At 41.2% G+C, this 26,260-nt stretch overlaps 1 protein-coding gene across 1 annotated transcript; it reads left to right on the top strand.

Annotated features, from left to right (window-relative positions):
- Window positions 1-377: 377 nt before the first annotated feature.
- Window positions 378-25,245, top strand: b4galt1l (DP-Gal:betaGlcNAc beta 1,4- galactosyltransferase, polypeptide 1, like). The gene is made up of 6 exons (XM_004571149.3): window positions 378-1,211; window positions 7,836-8,071; window positions 16,260-16,447; window positions 17,937-18,059; window positions 19,881-19,985; window positions 23,917-25,245. The coding sequence occupies exons 1-6, from the start codon at window positions 908-910 to the stop codon at window positions 24,044-24,046; spliced, it is 1,086 nt and encodes a 361-aa protein (XP_004571206.1). The 5' UTR covers window positions 378-907; the 3' UTR covers window positions 24,047-25,245.
- Window positions 25,246-26,260: the final 1,015 nt, after the last annotated feature.

The raw sequence follows: 26,260 nt of genomic DNA, 5'->3' as shown, positions 1-26,260 counted from the left end.
TTAACTTTGGCCTTGGGCAGTGAGAGTGAAGGTAAAGGTCAAATGCAAGGCCTAATATGTCTTTAAAGCTGTGGATGCGAACAAACCGACACTACCTACTCCCTCCCTTGGGGTGGAGTGTGTGTGTGTGTGTGTGTGTGTGGGGGGGGGTGTTATATTAAAAAGAGTGTTTGTCAATAAAAGAAAAAAAAACTTATCAATGGATACATCCATGTTTTATATAGAAAAAGACTTCTTGATTGATTAATTCACTGACTGACTGACAGATCAGTGGGATTAATTTATAACATATAATTTATTAGTAAGCATTTAGAGAAACGGCACTCCGGGTGGTTTTGTGTTTTATTGTGAAAGTCTGAAACCGGAGGTGTTCACAATAGTTTCGTCACACTGACAGGTTAGTGTCCTCTGCGGCACGCGAAAGTTTATCCACTCTCTCCGGAACTTCGCAGCTCACCCTCCGAACTGACGTTTGCTGCTCCCGGCTCCGGTACTGACTGACGTGCGGATGTTTCTCTCGAGCACTTTTCAGAACTTTTCTGCGGGATTTGTTAACGTTTGTTAGCCAACTTTAAAAGAGCCGTTTAACGGAGACGCATAGTTTCCGAGCCGCGTAGCTGTGAGTTTATTTTAAACCGGAACTGAGGTGCAAACTAATTAATTTACCATCCACCTGAACGTGACGGAGCTCGTTTTTGTTTTTGACGTCTCGGTTATTCGCTTTATTCCCGCGACATTTCGCTCTTATTTTAACCGGATATCACAGGAAACTTGGAAACTTTCCCGACAACTTGCAGGAAAATGGAGTCTGAAAGCAGATAACATTAAGCGACCAGGGGAAACAGACGTTATTTCCGCTTCATCGGCCGGGTTTTAACGAAACACCTCCGGGACTGTGCGAGCCAGGATGCCCGGAGAGTCCTCCGTCAACTTCGGCGTCCTCCACCGGATTTGTAAGCTGGTGGTGCTGCTCTGCTTTCTCCACATCGCCGTCACTGTGGTCTTCTATGTCCGCTCCTACGATTTCCGCCTCGCCTTCGTTCAGAATCAGCAGTCCAGTAATAACATCCCTAAGATCCAGAATAACAACCCGGTGGTGACCTCCGGACTCGAGCCTGCGAAAGACGGGGATAAAGTCTCCGAAGAGGGGGAAGTCTTGGAGCAGCCGGTGAAGAAGCTGGAGAAATGCCCCGAGACGTCCCCCCTGCTGGGTAAGACTAGCCAGAACCCTGGTTCTGAGGTCCACAGTCTGTTTAAAGGTTTAAAACAGCACAAACCTCGGAGATTGACTAGTTTCGGTCCTCACATTTTAATAGGAAACAGGGCAGTATAATTGTGACAGTATTGGTTTCTGTGACTTAATAACCTATTCAAACAGACTTTAGCTTCAACTACCAAAAACAATAAATATGCTTTTCACGACTCACGATCGTTTACTTTTTAACGGCATAAATGCAGATTACTAACAATTAAAACCAAGCATTTGGGGCTTAAATAGTGTACTTGTTCCCTCCCGACACCTCACTGTATTTCTGTAGCAAGATACTGTACTGCTCCTTTAAGTTTCATCACCAAGAACAAATGAGGTCACTTGAGTGTTTGAATTGTTGTTTTAGAAACTGTTTGTGGAGCTGGATTTTTTTAAATAACTGCCCGAGGTTGGAAATGCTGCCTTATTGCAGGGGTAAGACATTGTTTAAGATCCATCCATCCATTCTCTTGCGCTTATCCTTTTCAGGTTGACGATGCTGTGACAGCATGAGTCGTGGCAGAAAAAAGCAGCACACTGGACATCGTGTCTTCCTTTCCTGACAAAAACTACAGTTAGGGTAGCTTTATCTACTAAACTTAGTTCATACTGGTTGTTATTATTTACGTATGGCACATCACTCTGCTGTGGAGAAGAGGCGCGAGAACAGTTACTCAAAGAGACGCCTTCACGTGCTCATCTTGTCCAACAAACAGTCCATACCTCTATGATATTAAATAAATGAAAACGGCACTTGAAGAGTTTAATTCAGAAATGTGGCTGCCTTAAAGCCACATTCCTGTACTCTTTTTGCCTGTTGCACAATCGAGTTACAAATCACTTTCTGTTCCCACTTTATGGCATTAGAGAGCACCTACTTTCAGTGATGCTGGCAGAAATGAAACTTACAGGTTTTAAAAGTATGATCTAAATATGAAGCTCAAGCTTCAGGATCTGCTCCAGTATCAGGATAGGTGAACAGACAAGGCTTTGCAATTTAGCTGAGATCTTTAGACTTGATCAGGTATTTTTCATAGGTTTTACAGCTTTTTATATTGATAAAAGACCCCTCCCTGCAATAGTAATAGATACACAAAGAAAAAAAGGTCACCTTCTGCCTTCTGGTATAGAAATTACTCTCTCTCTCTTCCCCCCCCCCCCCCCAGCGAGTTCAAGGAAGTCTTTTGTGAATGAACAAAAACTTCATATGTTATATTTACAGGACAGTCTGGACAATGAACCGTCAGCAGTTATATTTTCTGTAATTTTACACATTTTGTTATATACTTTCACTGATCCATGATGCAAAATAACTTTGAGATCCCTGGACTAGATTAACCAAATATGTTTTGTGGTACATGATATGTTTTGAAGTGTACCTGGAAATAGCTTAAATGACATCTCGGTCCAAAAATACCTCCTGCCTCCTTCTGTCGTGAGGTCAAAGATAGCTCTGAAGTACGACTGATAAGAACTTGTGCTCTGCCTTCATGCTAACAGTTTGTTACCATGAAAAAGTCATTACAAAAAAAAGATCCAGTGTAACTCCATTCTTCCTCCTTATTAAGGCTTCTCATGTCTGCATCACTATGAATTATGGGACAGCATTATCTCCTTTCCTTCCATAAAGGAGAATTCAAATGACTAATCTTGTCAAATTGCATATGTGTATGAATTTCATGGACACATGCTAAATCTAGCAGTGGGAAAGCTTTAATGTTTGTTTTGGGTTTTTTTTTTAGTAAACCAATTAGACAGAAAATATTAAAATTTTAATCACTCCTCACAGTCTTAAACCTCAAAAATGTGATTAATTTGCTTTAATAATAATAGTGCATGCACCTTTGCATTCATGTGCTCCTCGGAGGGCCGGAATCTCCCAAGCTGAGAAATCATTCCTATGATAGTATTGTGCTGATTTTGGCCGAAGAGGATTACTGCCAGTTAATACCTCTTCCAACTCATCTTTGTCTGTGAACGGTTACAAATTACAAACTAAATCCCAAAACAACGAAAAGTTTCAACTTTATTACCATTTTCCCATTATTTATTTTTTAGCCAGCTGGAAACAACTTTTTTCGATATCACATGACCGCGCAGTAAGATTGAAATAACCAAAATGAGAGTAATTGTTGTGTGTGTCGTTACTTTTTAAATAGATGAGGTGGAAGAACACGAGGAGCTGCCTCCACGTTAGGTTTCATGAATCTGTGGGGTTGCAGATGGCTCTAGTTTAAACACCAGAATGGGCTTGATTTATGGGGGAGTTTTGTGTGTTCTTGAGTTCATCTGATTGGAGTCCAAACAGCATTCAGGAGATACAACGTACAGCTGCAGCCAGGTGTTCGGTTACTTTTAAACTTCGTAGTTTTGGCTCACATTAAATCTCAGTGTCATCCAGCTGTGATCTAAAGATCTCTAATAAGGTGTTTCCTCTCTCCTCATGTCTCCTCCTGGTGTGGGGATGCAGTCAGAGGTGCTGGGATGTTCTCCAGATGTGAGATAATGCAAGCCAATCAGAGCCTCTGTACATGCTCCTCCTCTGAGTTTCTGCTGGAGCTCGGGTTTCTGCTAAAGCTGCTTGTCCTCCATGCTTTGTTTGTGAGAAACAGCCAACAGAAGCAGCAGCAGTTTGCAGGCTTACGAGTCTCTGAGGAGGTAGAGTAGAGGAAACCAGATGCTGTCTGTTCACATCTGACCTGAGGTTTCCAGTCCTGAGGCTTCCTTTATAAACACACACATGCAAACATACACACACCTCATGTCAAGGTTGGAATTTATAAGATAAAAAAACGCTTACAGAGCCCCTTTAGCGGAAACATTCAGACCAGCTGGCTCTCGAGTGCGTCTCTCCTCCCATAGACACACTCAATCTCCTCCGTGTTGGACTGCAGCTTGGAGTCCTCGTCTTGTTCTGCAACCTCTGTGACTTTGGCATAGCAGCACCCATGAACCAGTTCGCCAGCCTACTGCAGGTTTTAGCTAGAGTGCTGCAACTAAAAGGAGAGAATCCACATTCATGAGGTGCTTTGCATTTTTGGTTGAATGAGTTGTGTCCATTATGAGGTGGACTGGTTTTAAAACAAGTCTGTTCCAAATCACAGGTGCAGACAGTGTTATAAAATATTTTGTAGTGCAGGTACACTTTTAGTACGAGTTCTGTGTTCTCTTTCATAAACGTCCTCTCTGCGTGTTTGTCTGGACTTTCAGTTTGATCAGTTTGTGTAACTTTGATCAGGATGTTTGTTATTAGTCTGATGATCTCACCGTTTCCTCAGCTGTGACCTCTCGGACCCCCTCAGACCTCTCAGATCAGCTCTGTCAGCCCACAGACATTCAGCTTCATCGCACTCTTTGGTTTCTGAGTGCAAACTAGTCTGAACCCATCTTGACTTTTAACTACACAGAGAACTTGTGAAAGTGTGGATTTTTAAAATTGTGACCTCGTACAGACAGCTTTAGAAAATGTGACAGAAAACATACATTTTTAACTGTATTTTCATAAGCTTTATAGCTTTATCTACCCAATATATGGATGTTCATGCTACACAAAAAAGATTGTTTTTTACAATCTACTATAGACATTTATATATTTATTTATTCATTTATTTTTTGCAGTGTGCAATTAATATTCATTGCACACTGTCCATTTTCTTTCTGTTTGAGCCGGATTAAGTTTGCTCTCCTTGGTTATTAATGAGCAGTGAAAATGATCAATGGTTTGACTCTGTGAACTCTGTCAGACATTGTGTCATATAAAGAGGTTTCACTCTACAACACTTATTTGTTTCTGTAAGACCAAAAGCTCCTATTATCCTAACTAATATTTACTCAAGTATTGGGCAGATTACGTGGAGCCACAAGATGGCTCCATGTAATCTACGGTCTGACAGCCAGAGGTCAGTAATGGGTATGTAGGATCAGTCGATTGGTCAGCTGTGGGGTTATTTAGGTCAAGTGACTTGTGTTTGCTCCAATCTCATAGATGGCAAACTGGCTGAAGTGAACCCTCACTATCAAATAGGTTTGAATTTTCACAGTAAAGAAAGACCATTGAAATCCGCTTGTTAAGTGGATATGATTTGCCATTCGCTCTTTCTGGGTCCAAGCGCTCCTTCGGGTTTCAGAATCAAACAAGCACTTAAAAACAGTCCAAATTCTTCTAGCTCCAGTAAAATGATCTGTGCAAGTCTGCTTTTTAAAGACTGCCCTTAAATCTCCTCAAAGACCAGCTTGAATGATCCAGGAGCAAAGTGACATTATCCAGCAGTTTGTATCCATTGGCAGGAAACTTCTCAACTTTTAATTCAACTGAAGACCTACGAGCAGTCCTTTAAAAGCACAAACTGTGATTAGCTAGGAGTGTTGGTAAGTCCAGCATGCTACGGAGGATTGAAAACGTTATGAAGGAGACTCACAACTGTAAATACGGACTCTACACTGTAAAAGTGAATTATTTAGCAATAAAGTCTTTGAAACTTATGACATGCTTATGATTGTTGTTCACTGTATCATAGGGAGAAAATTGAGCCATTGCCCAAACTTTTGTATATGACTGTAAATACTCAGCTCAAGATTAACTCCCCCTTTATAAAAAACAAACAAAACTCCATTAGGATATCTCAAAACTCCTGAAATATGATTGCACGCTGCTCTATTTAACAAATCAAATCTCACACAGGCGTACATCTTTTAATAGCTGACCTTAAATCTTTATCCAGAGGGATGACCAACTGAAAGCAGCTTGAAGTGGCTTAAAGATGAACATATTAACATGTGAAACTGTGCTGAAACCACGAGTGGAAGGCTAACAGTGAAGGATGTGGTAAAATGGTTCCAGCTGTGCTCCTGCTTCCTCTGTTAGGGAGTCCTGTTTGGTTTCTGTTGACACGTCATCACACGGTGAGAAATTGTACTCTGGACTTGCAGAGGAGCAGAACATTTTATCTGACATGAGTAGGACTCTGTTCTAGCTGTAGTTTTCTTGGCACTGGTCTAGCATGATGTCACTGTTACAGAGATGTCCGTAACGCGCGGGCAGACATGTTTCCGTGTTCAGGAAAATGACGTGAATATACAGGCTGTATAAAAGTTGTTGACCTGAGATCAGCGTCTAACTGCTCTCTGGATGAAGAGCGCAAATCTTTGTGTGTTAATGAGCTGTTTGGACTTTTGGACGCTTTCTGCAGCAGCATATTTCTCTGATTACACACTGAGAACTGCAGAAGGTTGGAAAATGTTCTGCAGGACAAAAACAGTTTTCTGTCCTGCTATTTGTGCTCACATCATTTCAGTCAGAATAAACCAGAACAGACTGGAAGAACACGCTGCAGGCGTACACAAACACATTTAACCTGTCCTGACGATTATGTGACCAGACTCTTCACAGCAGTTTTCCTCAGATACATTTTACTTCGTCTCTCAGGGGCCGCTCTTTTCATTCATTCAGATATAATGCTTATAACACATCAGAGTTTAATGGGAGGCGGTGCTGGTTATCTTGGTGATATGTTTGGCATGAAAGGACTCCGCATCGTTTGATGGGAATGAAATTTATCACTCACAGAGGGATGAACCCTGAAAATCAAGGTGTGACTGGCTAGTCCAGTTTGCCCAAATTTCATTGTAGCAACTCAAAAGCGGTTCTCAGTAGTTTGTATGCCTCCCCCCCCCCCCCCCCCCCCCCCCCACCTGCTTGTATGCATGCCTGACAGTGTTGGGCCATGCTCCTGATGAGATGAGATGGTGTCCTGGGTATCACTGAGCTCCTGGACAGTCTGAGTTGCAACTTGGCATAAGCCAAACATAAGTTTTGAGCGCAATCTATCGGATTTAGGTAAGGCAAGTGTGGAGGCCAGTCAGTAGTATCAAATCCTTCATCCTTCAGGAACTGCCTTCATACTCTCGCCACATGAGGCCGGGCATTGTTGTGCACCAGCGGGAACCCAGGGCCCACGGCACCAGTGTATCGCCTGACAACAGGTCCCAGGATTTCATCCTGATATCTAATGGCAGTCAGGGTGCTGTTGCTGAGCCCGTGGAGGTCTGTGCGTCACTCCATAGATATGCCTCTCAGACTATCACTGACCCTACATACTAATACATACATGCTAAACAATGTTACAGGGAACATATTGTTCTCCACGGCTTCTCCATATGCTTTCACGGCTGTCACATGTGTTCACGGTGAAGCTGCTCTCATCTGTGACGAGCAGGACGCCAGTGGTGGACCTGCCAGTTCTGGTATTCTATGGCTAATGCCATATGGGCTAAGGGCCTTCTATGGCCCTGTCCAGCACTCCCAGGGTACCTGCCTGTCTCCCAGAATATTTGGAACAATTTTTATTCATTAGCTTATCCTACTGTATTTTTCCATGTGGATGTTAGTGAATGAGGCCTAGTTGTTGTATATTTATATATTATTTAACTTTTTGTTTTTCTACACTCTATTTTTTTTTTTTTTAAATAATACTTTGTCTCAGTTTTTTGCCTGTGGGTGAAGCTCTCTGCTGTGGCCACCTGAAAAGGTTGTGCTGATCCTTTACTCTGTAGTCAGACTCTCTGATGTTGGTGTTTGTGTCCTCAGTGGGTCCCCTGCGAGTGGAGTTTAACATTCCTGTAAACCTGGAGCTGATAAAAAAGGAGAACCCCAACGTGCAGCCGGGCGGACGCTTCAAACCCAAAGACTGCGAGGCGCTGCAGAAAGTGGCCATCATCATCCCGTTCCGCAACCGAGAAGAGCACCTTAAGTACTGGCTGTACTATCTGCACCCGATCCTGCAAAGGCAGCAGCTCGACTACGGGATCTACGTCATCAACCAGGTACACTTGCGATGTGTGTTCATACATGAGAACAAAGGGACAATTAAAATCCTGTGTGTATAAGTTCCACTGTTTACTTGACAGGGTGGACTGTTGGCCTCTTTGCGTAAAAATGAAATGAGAGAGAGCATGTTTATCCAGAGTTTGGTTTCACAAATAGTAAAATAATACATCAGGTCTCCTGCCTGTGTGACGCCAGTGTTGGCATGAATGGCTCTTTAGCCTCACAACGCCAGATACATTCCTGGAATTCAAGCTTCAGCTTGTTGCTTACATGAAATAATCAGTTTGGAGACATTAAATACACTGTTGTGTCTGGGTGCTTCCTCCTCACTATCACTCCCCCTTACTGTGCGATGGCAGGAGTTTGTTTTGCAGTGTGCAGCTGTCAGTGATAAAAAGAAGTTTATCAAATGTGACTGATGGGGGTGTGTGCAGGGGGTTGATCTTGCTACTTCTGACCAGAAATACCAGTCAGTTAAGCTATTCATGTAGCTAACTATTGATTTACAACAGGAATAAACCATTTATAATAAGTCCTCTGTACAAAATCAAACTTTTTATTAATGCAGTAACTACCTTTAAAATTACTGTTGAGTATTAGATTAACAAGAAAAATAAGTAATGAAAGCAAGCCATGGGGTTTAAAAATAAGATGATAATCTTTATTTATTTATTTTTTTGCCTCTTTTTGAACTGGACCCCATCTTATAACTAAAAAGGAGCAGTGGCTATCAGATGTAAAGCTCTTAAAGTTCCTCTTAGGGTGGAGAACAGTGGTTAAAAAAAGGCTTCAATCCTGGAACAATTAATGAAATACCTTTGAACTTCTCTGTCTACTCTTCAATCACATCATGATTGTTTAACATAAAAATCCACAGGTGGTTCACAGAGTATCTCACAGTAAGAACTCTAAACTTCTTTCTTACGCGAAGCTTCTTCAATCAGCAGAATTTACTATGAATTCTTGGAAACTGGGAGTGTGATCACTAGTGCTATTGATGTTTGCAGGCCGCAGTGTCACATACTTTTGAGGATTCTGGAAACTGTGTGACTGAAAGACTGGTGGCTTTTGCTTAAGTACACAGAGAGGGTGTGTTCACTGTGTTTTGTGTTGTGCAGAAGGCTTATCAGCACAACACAAACTGGAGCAACACTAACAGCGTTAGTGGCTTTGGAGCTGAAATTCGAGTCGGATCAGTCACCCATCTCAAACAATTTTAGGTTTAGATTGGACTCTGGTTACTAGGAAGATTCATTGTATTGCAGTTACTCCCACCACTTATAGATTACCAGAGGAGTTATTTAACATCTCTCTTAGCAGGACTGAAGTAAATACGCTTAAATCTATTTTAAGCCCAACAAAACCCACTCAGGCAAATTATTATCAAAATAAACTATTGTTGTACAGTTTGATAAGCTGACAGATTCTGCTACTCCAAGATGTAGGTGATGATGATGCGTTTAACTAAACAAACGAATGTGTCTGTGTGACATCAAGTGTTGTGTTTGGATAGTAATGTCTTTTCTCAGCTTCTTAGATCCTGTTCCTGATAAATCCTACAAAGGGAAACAAAACTGAATTGAAATAAAAATTCAAAATTAATAACTCTCATCTGTGTTGATTATTTTTTGATTACTTGAATAAAAGGACAGTTTTTAGTTTTGGGGCTCAGAAGTCACCAGTGTTTCTGGAGCTTGTGATATGCAGTAGAGGCCATCAATTAAAAACTTGTTAGAAATTTGTTATTGCTCCCAAATGTTGTGCCTCTGGGCGCTGCTTTCTGCTGTCTGTGTGGGAATAAGAACTTTGCGTATAGTTACAGTCTGCGTGCTTGGTCTGAGGATCTTTGCTGCTTGGTTTGATGAAAGCCAGCCACCAGGCCTCTGAGGACGGATAAGCAAGCTCGGGTGTTATTTACATGTAAATGAGCTGGTGCCCCACCTGCAGACAGAATCAGGGTCAGTTTACACCTACCCAGGTGAACCCAGGTGACCTAACGAATGAATATTCGCTAAATACGTGGGAGTTCATTTGCAGAAAACTTAAATAACAGAGACGAGTAAACACGAGTAAACTAGCACCTGCTTTTCCAGTCAACAAAGACCTCAGTGTTTTGCCTTTCTATACCACGGAACTCTATTCAAATATCTTCTAATTTACCTGCAGTCACTCTGCATGTATCCAAACCTAATCCAAATGTTTCCCAGCCTCCATTCAAATATCTGCTGATTTACCTTCTCTATAGGTATATGCTAACGTAAACATACACAAAACTTAATTTAAGATAAATGCTAATATAACATCGGTCTGCACGTAGGCCAGCAGGAGGCTGTCGCTGATGAAAATTTCACACAATTGAATGGAAGATGACAAACAATAGTTTTGTAATATAATCATTTTAAATTGAAGGGTTTGAATCATAAATATTTAACACTCAGTAAATATATGTGGTGATAGTGACTGTTTACAAACATCATCTGGCACACGCAGCTGTTGTATGTAGTGTGTGTGTGTGTTGTTGTAACTGCATGGACCCCAGTGACTGAAGACTGAACGTCATAGTCAATCACCTGACTGATTTCTGAACTTTCTTCTTCTGCTTTGTTTCTCTGTGTGACTCACAGTTGTTGTTTTTCTCTTTCTTGTGTGTGTGTCCTTCCTCCTCCTCTTCCTCCTCACTGTGCTTATCTTGCTGCCCCTCCTCACCCCTCCAACCTCCCCTCCTTTTGCATGTCAGGCCTTTCTGATCAATGGTTGTGGCCCTGGAGACGCTGAGGCTCAACCCCCGTTTGGTGTTGACTGAGGGGGTCGCACTGGTAATACAGGCTTCCTTCTTCTCTTGTTTTCTATCTGCTCCAACTTGTTTCTACTGTATTTGTTTCCTGTGAAGCTTTACTAACCTCTTTGTGGATCTTTTCATTCTGGCAACAGGAATTTTATCAGTTCCCTTCGGGCGCACTTCTTATTTTTTTGCATGATTACACTTGTTAAAGCATGCTACAGAGCTGCTGTGATGCAGATATCTGCAGCAGCTGCAGATCTCAACTTGCCTTCATGCCTCATGAAGTCACCTGAAGGATCTCTAGCTTTGTGTGCTTGTCAGCTGAAACACAACTCCTTTGTTGGGTTGATTTTGCCCTAAAAATAAATATGTTTAGTTTAGTCTTTTAAAAAGAACGCTTGTTTGGTTTGAGCATTAAAAACTACTTTGTTAAGATTAGTCACTAACAAGAACTCAGTTATGTTTAGGCCCTCCATACACCTTGGTCAGGTTTAGACTTTAGAAACTACCCATTAATTGGCTTCTGTACTTTTGGATGGAAAATCTGAAGATTTACGTTTATGTAGATGTACATCAACCTTCATCTTTAGGCTCCCTTCACCCCTGCTCAGTGCTCACGTTTGTTGCGTAATCACCTGAGGTCTGTTTACTGCTCCCATAGAAACCCGAGTTGTTATTATTAGCACAGCAGCAGCAGGCATGAAGTTCTGAAGTTTCTCTCATCCATCCCACGTGGCTGCTCACAGCTCCTTTATTCATCATGAAGGACAACTGGACCAGGATCAGTGAAGGAGTGTTGGATTCACTGCTGGTCTGTTTGTGAACAATGGTCATGAGTACCATTCACAAACAGTTGGAGAATGGCTGCAGTAACAGCATTGTAAGATGGTGAAAGATGTACCCTTAGGTTCTGTCCTCGATTTAGAGATGGTGAGGTCTTCCTCACAGCCCATTGTTCATTCAGTGAGCTTGTTTCAGTTATTATGCAAATATACGGTTTATAATGTTGGGGAAACCCGCAGTCACCTGAGACACTTATGTTACACTTCAATGAGATACTTTTTACCCCCCCCAAAAAAGGCAGAGGTACAGGGAGTGCAGAATTATTAGGCAAATGAGTATTTTGTCCACATCATCCTCTTCATGCATGTTGTCTTACTCCAAGCTGTATAGGCTCGAAAGCCTACTACCAATTAAGCATATTAGGTGATGTGCAACTCTGTAATGAGAAGGGGTGTGGTCTAATGACATCAACACCCTATATCAGGTGTGCATAATTATTAGGCAACGTCCTTTCCTTTGGCAAAATGGGTCAAAAGAAGGACTTGACAGGCTCAGAAAAGTCAAAAATAGTGAGATATCTTGCAGAGGGATGCAGCAGTCTCAAAATTGCAAAGCTTCTGAAGCGTGATCATCGAACAATCAAGCGTTTCATTCAAAATAGTCAACAGGGTCGCAAGAAGCGTGTGGAAAAACCAAGGCGCAAAATAACTGCCCATGAACTGAGAAAAGTCAAGCGTGCAGCTGTCAAGATGCCACTTGCCACCAGTTTGGCCATATTTCAGAGCTGCAACATCACTGGAGTGCCCAAAAGCACAAGGTGTGCAATACTCAGAGACATGGCCAAGGTAAGAAAGGCTGAAAGACGACCACCACTGAACAAGACACACAGGCTGAAACGTCAAGACTGGGCCAAGAAATATCTCAAGACTGGTTTTTCTAAGGTTTTATGGACTGATGAAATGAGAGTGAGTCTTGATGGGCCAGATGGATGGGCCCGTGGCTGGATTGGTAAAGGCAGAGAGCTCCAGTCTGACTCAGACGCCAGCAAGGTGGAGGTGGAGTACTGGTTTGGGCTGGTATCATCAAAGATGAGCTTGTGGGGCCTTTTCGGGTTGAGGATGGAGTCAAGCTCAACTCCCAGTCCTACTGCCAGTTTTTGGAAGACACCTTCTTCAAGCAGTGGTACAGGAAGAAGTCTGCATCCTTCAAGAAAAACATGATTTTCATGCAGGACAATGCTCCATCACACGCGTCCAAGTACTCCACAGCGTGGCTGGCAAGAAAGGGTATAAAAGAAGAAAAACTAATGACATGGCCACCTTGTTCACCTGATCTGAACCCCATTGAGAACCTGTGGTCCATCATCAAATGTGAGATTTACAAGGAGGAAAAGAGTACACCTCTCTGAACAGTGTCTGGGAGGCTGTGGTTGCTGCTGCACGCAATGTTGATGGTGAACAGATCAAAAACACTGACAGAATCCATGGATGGCAGGCTTTTGAGTGTCCTTGCAAAGAAAGGTGGCTATATTGGTCGCTGATTTGTTTTTGAATGTCAGAAATGTATATTTGTGAATGTGGAGATGTTATATTGGTTTCACTGGTAAAAATAAATAATTGAAATGGGTATATATTTGTTTTGTGTTAAGTTGCCTAATAATTATGCACAGTAATAGTCACCTGCACACACAGATATCCCCCTAAAATAGCTAAAACTAAAAACAAACTAAAAACTACTTCCAAAAACATTCAGCTTTGATATTAATGAGTTTTTTGGGTTCATTGAGAACATGGTTGTTGTTCAATAATAAAATTATTCCTCAAAAGTACAACTTGCCTAATAATTCTGCACTCCCTGTATTGTTGTCATTCCGCCAGGTGGCCATGTAGTGTAGACATCCAGGTCAAAGGTCAACTTTCCTTAAACTCCCCTAGTGTGCGATAGAAATCCTATCTATTAGGATGTTTTGTTGGGCATTGTGCCTTTGAAGAGTGAAGAGTGTAGACACACAGGATTTTATTTGATCAATGTGACTTGAAGCTGTCAGACCAACTTTATTTACTTTATGGGGTAGTGCAGATGTGTGACTTAAATGTTTTTTATTTATCACCTCGAGGCAGTATGAAGATTTGGGTGGCTGGTAACAAGTCACCGAGGAATCCAGAAGACTCAGTCTAATAGCTTGAATGATCCATCATGCTGGGATTAACTATATTTTTTTTCTAGTTTTCGTCCATCTGTTTAAAGTTTCTGTGCACTGTAATAACCTCTATTTGGAGCAGCTTCGTGCTGTCTTATTGTCCTTAAACGGCTCTTCTGACTTCACTCTCTCTTTGAAGGAAGTCATTTTTTTTCATATGAAGCAGAAAGTACACTAAATGCAAGAAAAATGCTGCAAACTTATTCTAATGACCTCATCAGGGGGAATTGTTAGATTATAATATTATTTTATGCCATGTTATACCCCTAATTAAAGATTGTGAATTATTATGTAGTTTTAGTTTGCATTATTCTCCTGAATTAGAAGAAGCTGATAACTATTGCATTAGTTAAACTGATTTGCATTACATTAAACTGCTGACTTGTTGTGAATGAATGATATTGTTTTATGATGCATTATACTGCTGAGTTATAAGAAATCTAATTTGTCTGAGTAGAAGAGAACAGAGTGTGCTGGAGTTTTCTGCCCCATTTCAGCAGGAGCAGATAAACAGGGAGCCAAGGTCGTAGCTTAGGCGCTGTGTGAGAGAAAGCATGTGAATGTTTAGGCTTTGTATGATAAGGTGGAGGCACCAGAGGCTATAAAAGTTTGAGCAATGCTCCACCATTTTGAGATTTTGAGGCTGTCTGCATCAGTGTCCATCTCCCACGTGTGTGATCATTAAATCATCGTTTGACTCAACCCGACCGGACCAGTGTTGTTATTGTGGTTTTTCTCTTGTCTCCATCCCCAATATTTTGAACCTTAACAGCTTAAAGTGATTAAGAGTGTAGCAGGAGACTCAAAGTCTGTCACCACTAAATGGGTGATGCAGATTAGGCTGCATTGAAAGTAGCCCCTGTAATCTTATGACACGATAGTCGTACGTCAGCGCAGACATAAACATTTTTAAACCCAGTAAAATTTCATTAAACTGTTTGTGTTGTCTCAAAATCCTGCAATGTTTTAAGGTCATACTGAGCTTTATCTTGTATTACCTCGAGGGAGGCTTTTACGCATATCAGTTTCTGCATATTTGTACAGTTCAAGTTGTCTAACATTCTTCAAACCGGTCGATCAGGAAGCTGCTGTACAAGGAGACAAAAAAACATCATTGTTTGCCTGGTGATGGATTCATTACATTTGATCTATATTATATACTCTACGATACAGGTCAAGTTTGAAAGTGTTTGAAAGTGTTTGAAAGTCAGGATCACTGACTTCCTGACGGACAGGAAGCAGCACGTGAGGCTGGGAAAGAATGTCTCGGACTCCCGGACCATCAGCACCGGCTCCCCTCAGGGCTGTGTTCTTTCTCCTCTGCTCTTCTCCCTGTACACCAACTGCTGCACCTCCACCCACCAGTCTGTCAAGCTAATCAAGTTCGCAGATGACACCACCGTCATTGGACTCATCTCGGACGGGGACGAGTCTGCCTACAGGAGGGAGGTTGAACGTCTGGTGTCCTGGTGCAGCCACAACAACCTGGTGCTGAATGCCCAGAAGACAGTGGAGATTATTGTGGACTTCAGGAAGCACACAGCCCCACTCCCCCCCATCATCCTGACTGACACCCCCATCACCTCTGTGGACTCATTCCGCTTCCTGGGTACCACCATCACCCAGGACCTGAAGTGGGAGCCCACCATCACCTCCGTCATCAAGAAAGCCCAGCAGAGGATGTACTTCCTGAGGCAGCTGAAGAAATTCAACCTGCCAACACGGACGATGATGCAGTTCTACACTGCAATCATCGAGTCCATCCTCACCTCCTCCATCACCGTGTGGTACGCTGGAGCCACTATCAGGGACAAACAGAGACTGCAGCGTGTTGTGCGCTCTGCTGAGAAGGTGATTGGCTGCAGACTCCCATCTCTGCAGGACCTGTACACCTCCAGGACACTGCGGCGTGCAGCCCGGATCTCAGCTGACCCTTCTCACCCTGGACACAGTCTGTTTGACCTGCTCCCCTCAGGCAGGAGGCTCCGGTCCATTCGCACCAGAACCTCTCGCCACAAGAACAGTTTCTTCCCCTCTGCTGTTGGACACATGAACAATAACCACATGATTGTCCCCGCCACTAACACATGACCCTACGCTGTGTAACTGCATCATTTCATGTTTGGCACTGATCACCACCTGCACTCATGTATATATCTTTCTACGTAGCACTCATAATTCTTATTCTCATGTATATATCTCATGTATATCTCATGCAAATATCTTTCTTTCTACATAGCACTTTAATTCTTATTGTCTGCACTGAAGCACCGCAGCAATTTCCTAATGTTGTAAACCTCAACATCTGGCAATAAACCCATTCTGATTTCTGATTTCTGGTTTTTTGTGACTAACTTCACACTCTGTTCTTTAACCAGTGCTGCACTTTTAACCCCGTGATTACCTGTGTGTGTGTCAGGATGGCGACGAGACCTTCAACAGAGCCAAGCTGCTGAACATTGGCTACGCGGAGGCCTTGAAGGAGTACGATTACAACTGCTTCGTCTTCAGCGATGTCGACCTCATCCCCATGGACGACCGCAACACCTACAAGTGCTTCAGCCAGCCTCGGCACCTGTCTGTGTCCATGGACAAGTTTGGCTTCAGGTGAGACGCCACAGGAAATAAAGGGATGAGAAACTTAAACGACAGTTACGCTACGGAAAACTGAATGGAGGTGCAAGACAAGCAGATTTATTGTGACCATCTCCAATGAACTTGGGATCTCATTGATTTGAAGTGATTACTTCAAAGTCGGGGACCAGGTCTGCAATAACTTGCAGTCTACTGTTGTCTTCAAAGCAACTTTAGTGCATCGAGATGGGACGGAGACAGACAGTAATGGTTTATCAATTTCTTGTAACCTGACCCTGTTATTGAGGATCTCTTTGTCATGCTTTGAGCTGATGGTGTCAAACTCTGTTCTGTTGAGGTCAGCTGAGAGAGGCACAGTATGTGCCGTATACCTGTCAGATACATGTTTTGGGAGGAGACTTTTAAAGGAGTCGTGTTTATCTCAGCTATGTAACCCAAGGTCGAACACAAGGTCAGGCAGAATTATCTCATGATTAGTTCATAACAATACCCTGGAACTGTAAAAAATGACCCCTGCTTGCATGCATTTAGAAGTTTTTGAGGAAAAACATCCTCTTCCTTTTTCTTGCTGGATCCTCCAGCCTGTCTGACTGCATTGCAACACAGGAGAGGCTGTGCAGCTGCTGACTGTAATGCTGTGTTTGAGGCTGGGATAATTATATAACACAAAAGTGATTGAACTCATTAGTCACAGTTTTGGAGTAAAAGAGACTTGCTGCTGGAGATAAATTTTTAAAAAAAGCCTCCTTGAAGCATTCCTAGCTGAGAAATGAGGGTCTTTTTTTTTTTTCTTTCTAAAAATCCTTGTCTTTGGTCTCGCTGTGAGATGTGAAACGAAAGTGCCATTTTTGGCATCGGATCATCCCGCAGAGCTGACGTGTCAGTACTCAGGTCTGGATGTGCTCAGCACTGAATCTGTATTGTGGGCTGGGTTAATCGTGCAGACAGTGTGTAGTTCTAGTGAAGAGAACAGACAGACTTTGAAACCACTGAGAAAGAGGTGGGTACTGAAAGAAAACCTCCCTTCCTGTTTCCTGTCACCGCTGTCCCTGAGCAGCAGCATTTCCTGTCAGGAAGCCCAAAGAAGCTGATGTGTGTCATTTCACCTCCTGCTGTTGTTCTGTGAAAAACAGGCTGAGCATGGAAGGAAAAAATGTCCACTGTCACTCAGATCACGACACGAAGTGTTTACACAAAACTGCTTTGTACAAATACAGGATGGTAACTGGTTATGAGAACAAGTGAAAGCTGCTTCCTCTATGCTCTGCAGGCTGCAGCTGAGTGAGGCCTTATCATGTCCAGCTTTGTTTTTCTTCTTGACTTTATTAGAGTCACTTTGCACGATTCACAGTTTAGAATAATAATAATTTACCTTATATTAGGCCTTGGTGCAGTCCCTCAGTTCATGCTTTGTCTGAAATGAGCCATTTTAGCTCCTCTGCCTTTAATATCCAAGATCGATCATGTCGGTCAGCTTTAATGACCTGTTTGTCCTCTGCAGGTTACCGTACAATCAGTATTTTGGAGGCGTCTCCTCGTTGAGTAAAGAGCAATACTTGAAGATCAACGGCTTTCCCAACAACTATTGGGGCTGGGGAGGAGAGGACGATGACATCTACAACAGGTACATTTTCTGCTTTACATGCTGCAGCGGACTCGCTCGTGTCATTACAAACACATCACATTAGGGCTGCTCAATTAATCGAATTTTAATCACGATTACGATCTGGGCTTTCAACAATCATTAAAAATGACTGAGCCGATTATTAGCCCCTCCCTCATTTATCCGCAACACCTTAAAGGCCGGTCCGTGAAAATATTGTCGGGCATAAACCGTCCGTGGCGCAAAAAAGGTTGGAGACCGCTGATTAAGAGGACCCGAGGGAAGCTCGGAAAGCTAAGCAGAAGTTATTTGGAGAGTGACTGCCGTTGGTTGAAAAGAGAGTTTAAAAAAAAAGAAACTTCAGTGGTGTTGCACACTATTTTATATTATTTTTTAAAGTCATTATTCAATACATTGTTATTGTTAACCCTTTAAAGCCGGTCAGAGCTGCACGCTCCGTTTTGTGTAACTATTTTTAAATCCCTGTAGAACCTGAACTGTGTAAGCTAGCGCAATAATTTGTTTTGCATATGAAACTTACATCTTATGCCATCAGCTTGTCCTCGGTCACGGTTTCCTTCCACATAAAGCTTTGCAAAAATTGCATAAAAAGCGCTTGCAGGAACAAAAACATAATATTCCAGAAACACGCTTTGCCGATCCGATCAGCTGTTCGTAACACTTCCCACATTGAAACAGACGTCACCGCTAACTATCGCATGTCCGCCATTTCCTGCCCGAAACCGGAAGTGACGTCATTTTCGCGGAAAATGTAGTTGTTTTTTTTAACTTGTAGGCCTTAAAAGCCTATACTGGTCATGTTTGACTTTTCTGAATAGTTTCTGGGATGCTTGCACTGCTGGAAATAGTTTATTTTGATGCACATGCTGTTTTCTTTGCAAATTTGCATCATAGGATTGTTTTTGTTTTTCCTGCAGTATATAAAAATTGCTGTATCTCCAAAATAAAACTATGAAGACACTCAAAATAAATTTCCTGTTGTTGTAAACTATTTTTTCCAACTTTTTTGTATTTAAAGTTTTGAGGGATAAACCTCTTAAATTTCTCCAAGTAGAAATATATGTAAAAAAACAAAACAAAAACGATTTTCAATTTTTTTTGTAGTTTATTGCACTTTTTTGCAATTAATGTAGTTACTATGGACTTAATGCATACATATTATTAAAATATGGGCTATAACAGTTGTATAGCAACTTGAAATGCTCCCACAAATGGCACTACAACATGTAAAAAAATAATATAAGCTCTGGCGGACTTGGTTCTATGGTAGGTCGTTAGGGTTAAATAAATATCGTCAAATAATCGAGATCTCAATTTCAGTGAAAATAATCGTGATTATCATTTTTGCCATAATCGAGCCGCCCTACATCACATACCGTCTTTATACACATGTCACATGATCCACAGTCTACAGGTCAACCACAGCTCCAGTGTCAGTTTTTATGTGTCTGAGGCTTTTATTTGATTTGAATTGACAGCAAATATGTGTTGTTATCCACTCATCAGCTAATGAATCATCATAAAAATGAATAAATATGTGCATGAAAATTACCCACGTTTGAAAAGAACATTTTTATATGGGGCAAAAAGGAAATATGTAACATTTACAAACACTTGGAAAATATTATATTATAAAATATATTATAAAATTATGAAGAAAAAAAAATGCATGCCTGGACAATAATAACAAATTTTTTTTAATTACCAAAAAATAATTCAATGCTACAAATTAATTATTACCATCTTTATTATATTTAAAAAATATAAATCAAAGAAAGACAGTTTAAATATATTCTTTTAAAAAAACTGTTGTGTTTTCAGGGTGGCATCTAAAGGAATGTCCATCTCCAGAGCCACCGGTGAAATCGGGAAGTGCCGCATGATCCGACACAACAGAGACAAGATGAATGATCCAAACCCACAGAGGTGCAGACCCAAATCATCTTCACACAACTCTGCTTGTTATACCAGACACACACAACACACACTGTCGTTTATTCTGCATGATGACAGGGAGTCACGCTGGAGTACACCCACTCCTGAACTGTTTTCACTTCATATAAAACTTGTCACATGAGATTTAATTTCATTAATTTCATTTCCAATGTTATTCCTCACTGTTGCATACTTTGGAAATATAACATTGACTTTCACTGCTATGCCGATGATCCGCTGCAGTGTATTTCTTCCAAACCCAGTTTTTCCCTTCCACCCATCTCTCTTTGATTGCTTTAAGAAGATTAACCAAAGTTCTCTGATTTTCTCAAACTCAGTGGTAATAAAATAGAAGCTCCACCTGTCAGCACAGATTCCACTTCAACTAAATCCTACAGGTTTTCCATTAATATTGATGACAACTCCATCCTTCTCTCCACTCAGGTTAAGAGTCTGGGTGTCATCCTCGACAGTACTTTATTAATCTTCCACTTAAGCAACATCAGTCATCTCTATCCCATCATCATCCTCCATGCTGCTGCCACGATTAGTCGACTAGTCACGATTACATCGACTATCAAAATCGTTGATGACTAATTTAATAGTCGGCGCATCGTTTGAAGCTTTGTAAGATCCCAAAAGACGCAGGAATAAGTAGCAGGATTTAAGAGTGTAATAACGGACTGAAACAGAAGATGGCAGCACTGCATGTACAAGGATGCCAGCTGCCGTTAAAACCCGAAGAAGAAGAAGCAGCGTCCGGTATCGTAGCTGTGTCCAAATTCAGGAACCGCATCCTCCTGTGACCGCATTTGTAGGCCGATTACGTTACAGTGACACGACGAAGACTGTCCAAATTCGAAGACTCCCGACAAATGCGGCCGACAAATGCGCCCTTCATTTCCCCAGATTTGAAGGATGGGTCGGGTGTATACTTCGTGGCCAAACCTATCCCAGAATTCATAGCGCGGCCCTGCTCAGTTTCCAACAATGGCGGCAGCTAGTTAGTTTTGATATTACTCTTATTATTCTTTCTGGGTCACAAAATAAACATTTAACATATTTTCAGGCGAGAATGTAGCTGTGTAAACTTCAAATATCTGCTCAGTTTATCAAGACACCACATATAGGGCTGGGTATCGTCACTGATTTCTAGAATCGATTCAATTCCGATTCACAAGGTCCCGAATCGATTCGATTTAAATCTGGGAAATTTTGACAGTCAGAAATATTATAATTCAGATCAGTACATTTACATATTTTTGTATCAATAAAAAGGAAGCTGACACACGCAAGACTTTATCACAGGTGTGAGCATCACAGCAGAGGCCTTTGTGTCAAAGTAGCTGAAGGTAAAACACAGAAAAACATGAAGGTGATTTTCCTGGCCTGGGATTTTATAAAAATATTATGCAGTACATCAAAAACGAAAGAAAACCATTAATCAACATATGAACATTACCTCTGACGTTACAGCGGTTTTATTAGAGACACGGTTAAGCGTTTTGCAATTTGAATAATTTTAAAAAGTTTAAATTTGTTCAGTATTGAACAGCAGAAATTAGGTTTTCTTTTCAGAAGAATATAAAAGGGAAAAAACAGCGGCTGACAGCGCTGTAAACAACAGTAGACTTTGCGTAACAAGCAAGCGAATAATGAAGAAAGGGAAACTGTTCTTGAAGTACAGAGAGAGAGAGAGAGGGGGGAGGGAGAGAGAGAGCTGTGCATCGCGGTGGAAGCAAAACAGTAAAAGTCAGAGTGAATTCATGACGATGTTTATGTGAAGCGTTTGGATCTTCTTTTGCTGCTGGTTCGGTCAATATTGTTTGGAGAGAGATCAAACTAACAGCTTTAGAATCGGCTCATTAAGGGCGTGAACACAAAGCGCGGAGCCGCCGACAGATCAGAATCAGCGAGCTGTCGGCTTTCAGCCCCGACTGTGAGAAAGGCAACATCTGATTCTGATCCGCGGGTCGCGCTGTGTGTTTAAGTCTATGTGCAGAATCCGTGTTCCTGCTCTCATTTACTGTCTTAACTGTTTGGTGGTTCTTGAAATTTTGTGAGATGTCACCAGAGATTCTGGCATTTTGGGCAAAATAAATTTATATTAAAAAAATCGATTCAGGATTTTAATGAATCGATTTTACGTTATCCAAGCCAGAATCGATTTTAATCAATGAATCTATTATAAAAACCCACCCCTAACCACATATTTTCAAAAGCGCTCCGACGTTTTCGGAGACGTCTGTTACCCACTAGCTCGATAGCTAGCCGGGGTTCAAGGCTCACTAGAGCTCGTGAAAACATCGAACTCTTGGTAAATCGTTTTCAGACCCACCGCCGTCTTTCGCTACTCAGGTTAAACATGATATATGAGTCACTTAGATAACTTAAAATGTTATTGTTTGGTTTTTTTTAGTATTTTATTTGTTCCTGAGTAAATCGGTTTGGCTGAGATTAAAGTTATAGTTTTTACACAGCTGAATAAACATCAAGCAGACAACTGATTATCAGAAGTGTGAGATGCTCGAGAATATTCTCCGGTGTCCTGTTATATTTTAGATAGCAAGGAGCAGACGGCTGCGTTTATTAAACTCCACCAAGACAATCTGCTAATTTCATTAAAATTGAATAAACTATCATCTTGTCTTTATTTTTAGTTAGCACATACCTTAAACACTCAAAGCTGTAAGCTAATGATAGTTATATAAGAGCAGATCCATGCTGGTGCAGTAAGCTGTACGTTTTACGTCCAATGGATGCATGATCTGATTAGTCGACTCATGGCAAAAATAATCGGTGACTAGTCGACTATCAAAATAATCGTTTGTGGCAGCCCTACCCTCAATGCTGCTGTCATCCTTGTCCATGGCTTTGTCACTTTTTGGATGAATTATTGTAATTCTCTTCTCTTTGGTCTCCCTAACAAGTCCCTTGATGAACTCCAGAATTCTGCAGCCTTGATCGTAACTCGCCCACACCCTCAGAGAGCACATCACCTCTGTGTTTCAGCCACCTCACTGGCTGCCTGTAGTGTCTAGAATCACTTTTAAAATATTGCTTTTCACTTTCAAATCTCTCCATAACCTGGCTCCTCCCTGCTTGTGTTGCTAGTCCCTTCCGCTCCCTTATGTCTTCTTCTGATACTCACCTTATTGTTCCCCGCACCCATCTCACCACTTTTGGGAACAGAGCTTTGAGCTGCTCTGTTCCCCAGCTCGGAAATTCACTTCCACCTGATATTAGAAACACAGGCTCTTTTCCCTTATTCAATTCAAAACTAAAAATGCATCTTCAAACTGGCTCACTCTCTTTAAACATCGACTCCAATTATTGTCTAATGGTGTTTTGTTTTTTTGTTTTTTTAAATCCTTTTTACTCTTTGTCTTCTATGCTTTGAACACTGACCTTGGGTTTTAGTAAGGCGCCCACAAAAAATGTGTTATTATTGTTATCAGTACTGTTAGGTCTACACTTATAGACCTCGCTGACTCAGAGACTTATTCCCATGAACAAAGCAAGACGAACAGAGATCGATCGGTTTTAACTTGCGCATGGGGAGCCCAGTTGGAATCTTAGAGCTGTGAGTTCTGCACCCAACCTCAGAGGCCTCCAACTCTGGCCCCCTCCTGCAGAACATATGTCGTGTGTGTCCGCAACAGTGAACGTGTGATGTGTGTGTGTGTGTGAGCATGTGATGTGATCAGTGAAAAGTGAATGTATGTCTGTGTAGAAAACAGAGGTGAGCATTCATGCTAAAGACCTAATCATCTTGCACACTGACAACCATAATGATCCACAATTGTCTAACAAGTACCATTACTCATCAATATTTATACTGCTAATTAAAATGATGGCTAAATGTGGTTTTAAGAGTGAGGCTGTTGGTTCTGAAGGGTCTGGATGCTGTTTTTGGTTCCAGGTTTAACCGGATTGCTCACACTCGAGAGACCATGTACAAAGACGGCATAAACTCTCTGAATTACCAGGTGGTGAGCATCCAGAAGCTTGACCTTTTCACTATGATCACCGTGGATGTGGGAAAGCCATGAAGGATCTGTGGCACTGGGACCAGGCTGAAATTCACACCGTGCCTCTGACACTTGAAGCTTTAAGTTCTGGTTCTGCTCCAGAACTACTGGACTGTTTCCATGATTTTTCTTTTTTTTGTTTTTTGGGTTTTTGCACAAACAGACTCATGGTTTGTGGAGTTTTTTCGGGGCCTTAAGGACTCATTTCTGATTGGTCAGCTGGAACCAATCAGCTCCCACCATCTGTGCGTCAGACGCTGCTGCTGGGATATTTCCTAAACAAGACTTTTGTTTTGAAAATCAGACAATCAGAGCGGCCCTCAGGGTCATGTGGTCTGGGCTTTACTGCTGGAGGATTAGGGGTTATTGGGTGTGTCTGTTTTACCTTTTTTAAAAATCAGGTTTTCAATCAGTGATCAATGTTTCTTTTCTTTTTACAGCCAAAGTTTAATCCAAAATGAAACAAGAGTCTGTTCCTCAATAGATTCTATTACTAATTAATCAGCACTGATTGATTATCTGCTCGTTTTGATTCCAACAAAACAGGAAAAAAAAGAAAAATGATAGATTATCGGTGATGGTTGGTTTCTCTGTTGACTGATTAGCTGTACTTCATTTTGATTGATTGATTGATTGTATCTCTAAGTGTCCTTATTGGTACCAAAGACTTTACTGATCCTGTGGATGAGGTCAACTGACTGCTGGACAAGTTCGTTTGATTATTGATGACACATATTGATTCAGTGTGTGTGTTATCTGTCCTGCATGTTCATTTGTGTCTGCAGACCAGTCTCCTCCTCACTCTGTGAACAAATCACCTGTAAATGTGCCTTAGTGGTGGGACTGGTGGAGAAGCCAGTGTATGAATGTGTGGGTTCTTTTTGTTTTGTTTTTTTCCCCTTTTAATATGCCATGTGTATGTTCTTCTTTGTGTCTTGTTTCACTCGGTGTTTGTGGTGTTGTCTCTGTGGGTCATGCTGTGCTGTAGATAATCATTTCCAGGGTGGAGGTCAGCCTGACCCACAGAGATGAAACGTGAATGGGAACACAGCAGGCTAGAAAAAAAGAAAAGGTAATGATCCTTTTAAAAGCACTAAATTCAGATTCATAAAACCAGTTAAATCAATAAATACCTGAAATCAGATTTCTGTCCTGCTGCAGTGATTTTGGCTATAATATGTTTCTGTATGTGGACATTAAAGATGATGTGTTGGGCTTTTCATTGTTTCCTCTATTTGGATTCCTTTCCTGTAATGCAAACAGCATTTCACAATTTAAAAAAAAATTAAGTAAATAAAGAATTATTTGGTTTCCCTGCACCATTAATATGCTTTGATGCTTCTTAGAAGATTATAAAAGCTTTTGCTACTGAAAAACAGGTTTTTTAGTTAAATGTTATTCACAGAAGCCCCGCCCAACTGCTCTTTCTGACTTGGAAAGCTTATTTAACGTTTGAATCTGTTTTGCCTGAAAAAGAAAGACACTATAGTCCTGTCTTCCTGTCTTCACCCCCCAACTTGTTGCTGCAGATGGCTACCCCTGCCAGTGCCTGATTCTGCAGGAGGTTGTCTGACATTGGGGTTTTCGTAAGCTGTAAGCCATAATCATCAACATTATAAAAAAAATAAAGGCTTGAAATATCTTTCTTCATATGTAATGAGTCTATATCATATATTAGTTTGACTTTTTAAGTTAAATTACTGAAATAAAATAACTTTTGCAAATCTTCAAATTTTTCAAGTTTCAGGAAATTCTATCCAAATTCAATAAAAGCTGTGCCTCCGAAGCATAACAGAAAAGGAACTTTGCTTTGATTAAAAAACATTTTACGCCAGTAAATGAGGGAAAGTGATACAGTCCTAAAAGCAAATATTTAAAATCACAGCTTAAAACTGACCACTGCATGTACAGAATCATTAGAAACAAAGTTACAGGGCAACTTAACAAATTTCTTCCTCGAGATCAGAACACAACAGAGAAATACTAAATTACTGTGGAAAAGTATTAATCAGAGAGCACCTGAAAAATATATCCATACAACTTCAAGTAAACTGGGCCATACAAAATGAGTCTCGTTTTTGTAAACAGTTTTAATGACTATTTTATTAATGTTTGTTATTAATATTTTATTAATAAAGTTTGCAGAAATACAATCTGCTTTATTTTAATTGGTAAAACTACTTTAACTCCCAATTACAAAGATGATGATGATAAAGTACGTAAAAATATCTAAAC

Source organism: Maylandia zebra, linkage group LG2, assembly GCF_041146795.1.
Source record: "Maylandia zebra isolate NMK-2024a linkage group LG2, Mzebra_GT3a, whole genome shotgun sequence".
Taxonomy (NCBI): Eukaryota; Metazoa; Chordata; class Actinopteri; order Cichliformes; family Cichlidae; genus Maylandia; species Maylandia zebra.
This window is presented reverse-complemented; position numbering and strand designations above follow the sequence as displayed.

What these genes read in the sequence shown, in the direction of transcription:
- b4galt1l (XM_004571149.3), top strand. Translation starts at nt 908, where the DNA reads ATGCCCGGAGAGTCCTCCGTCAACTTCGGCGTCCTCCACCGGATTTGT. An exon ending in ATGGACAAGTTTGGCTTCAG is followed by an intron (nt 16,448 to 17,936) that starts GTGAGACGCCAC and finishes TGTCCTCTGCAG; the next exon opens with GTTACCGTACAATCAGTATT. An exon ending in AATGATCCAAACCCACAGAG is followed by an intron (nt 19,986 to 23,916) that starts GTGCAGACCCAA and finishes TTTTGGTTCCAG; the next exon opens with GTTTAACCGGATTGCTCACA.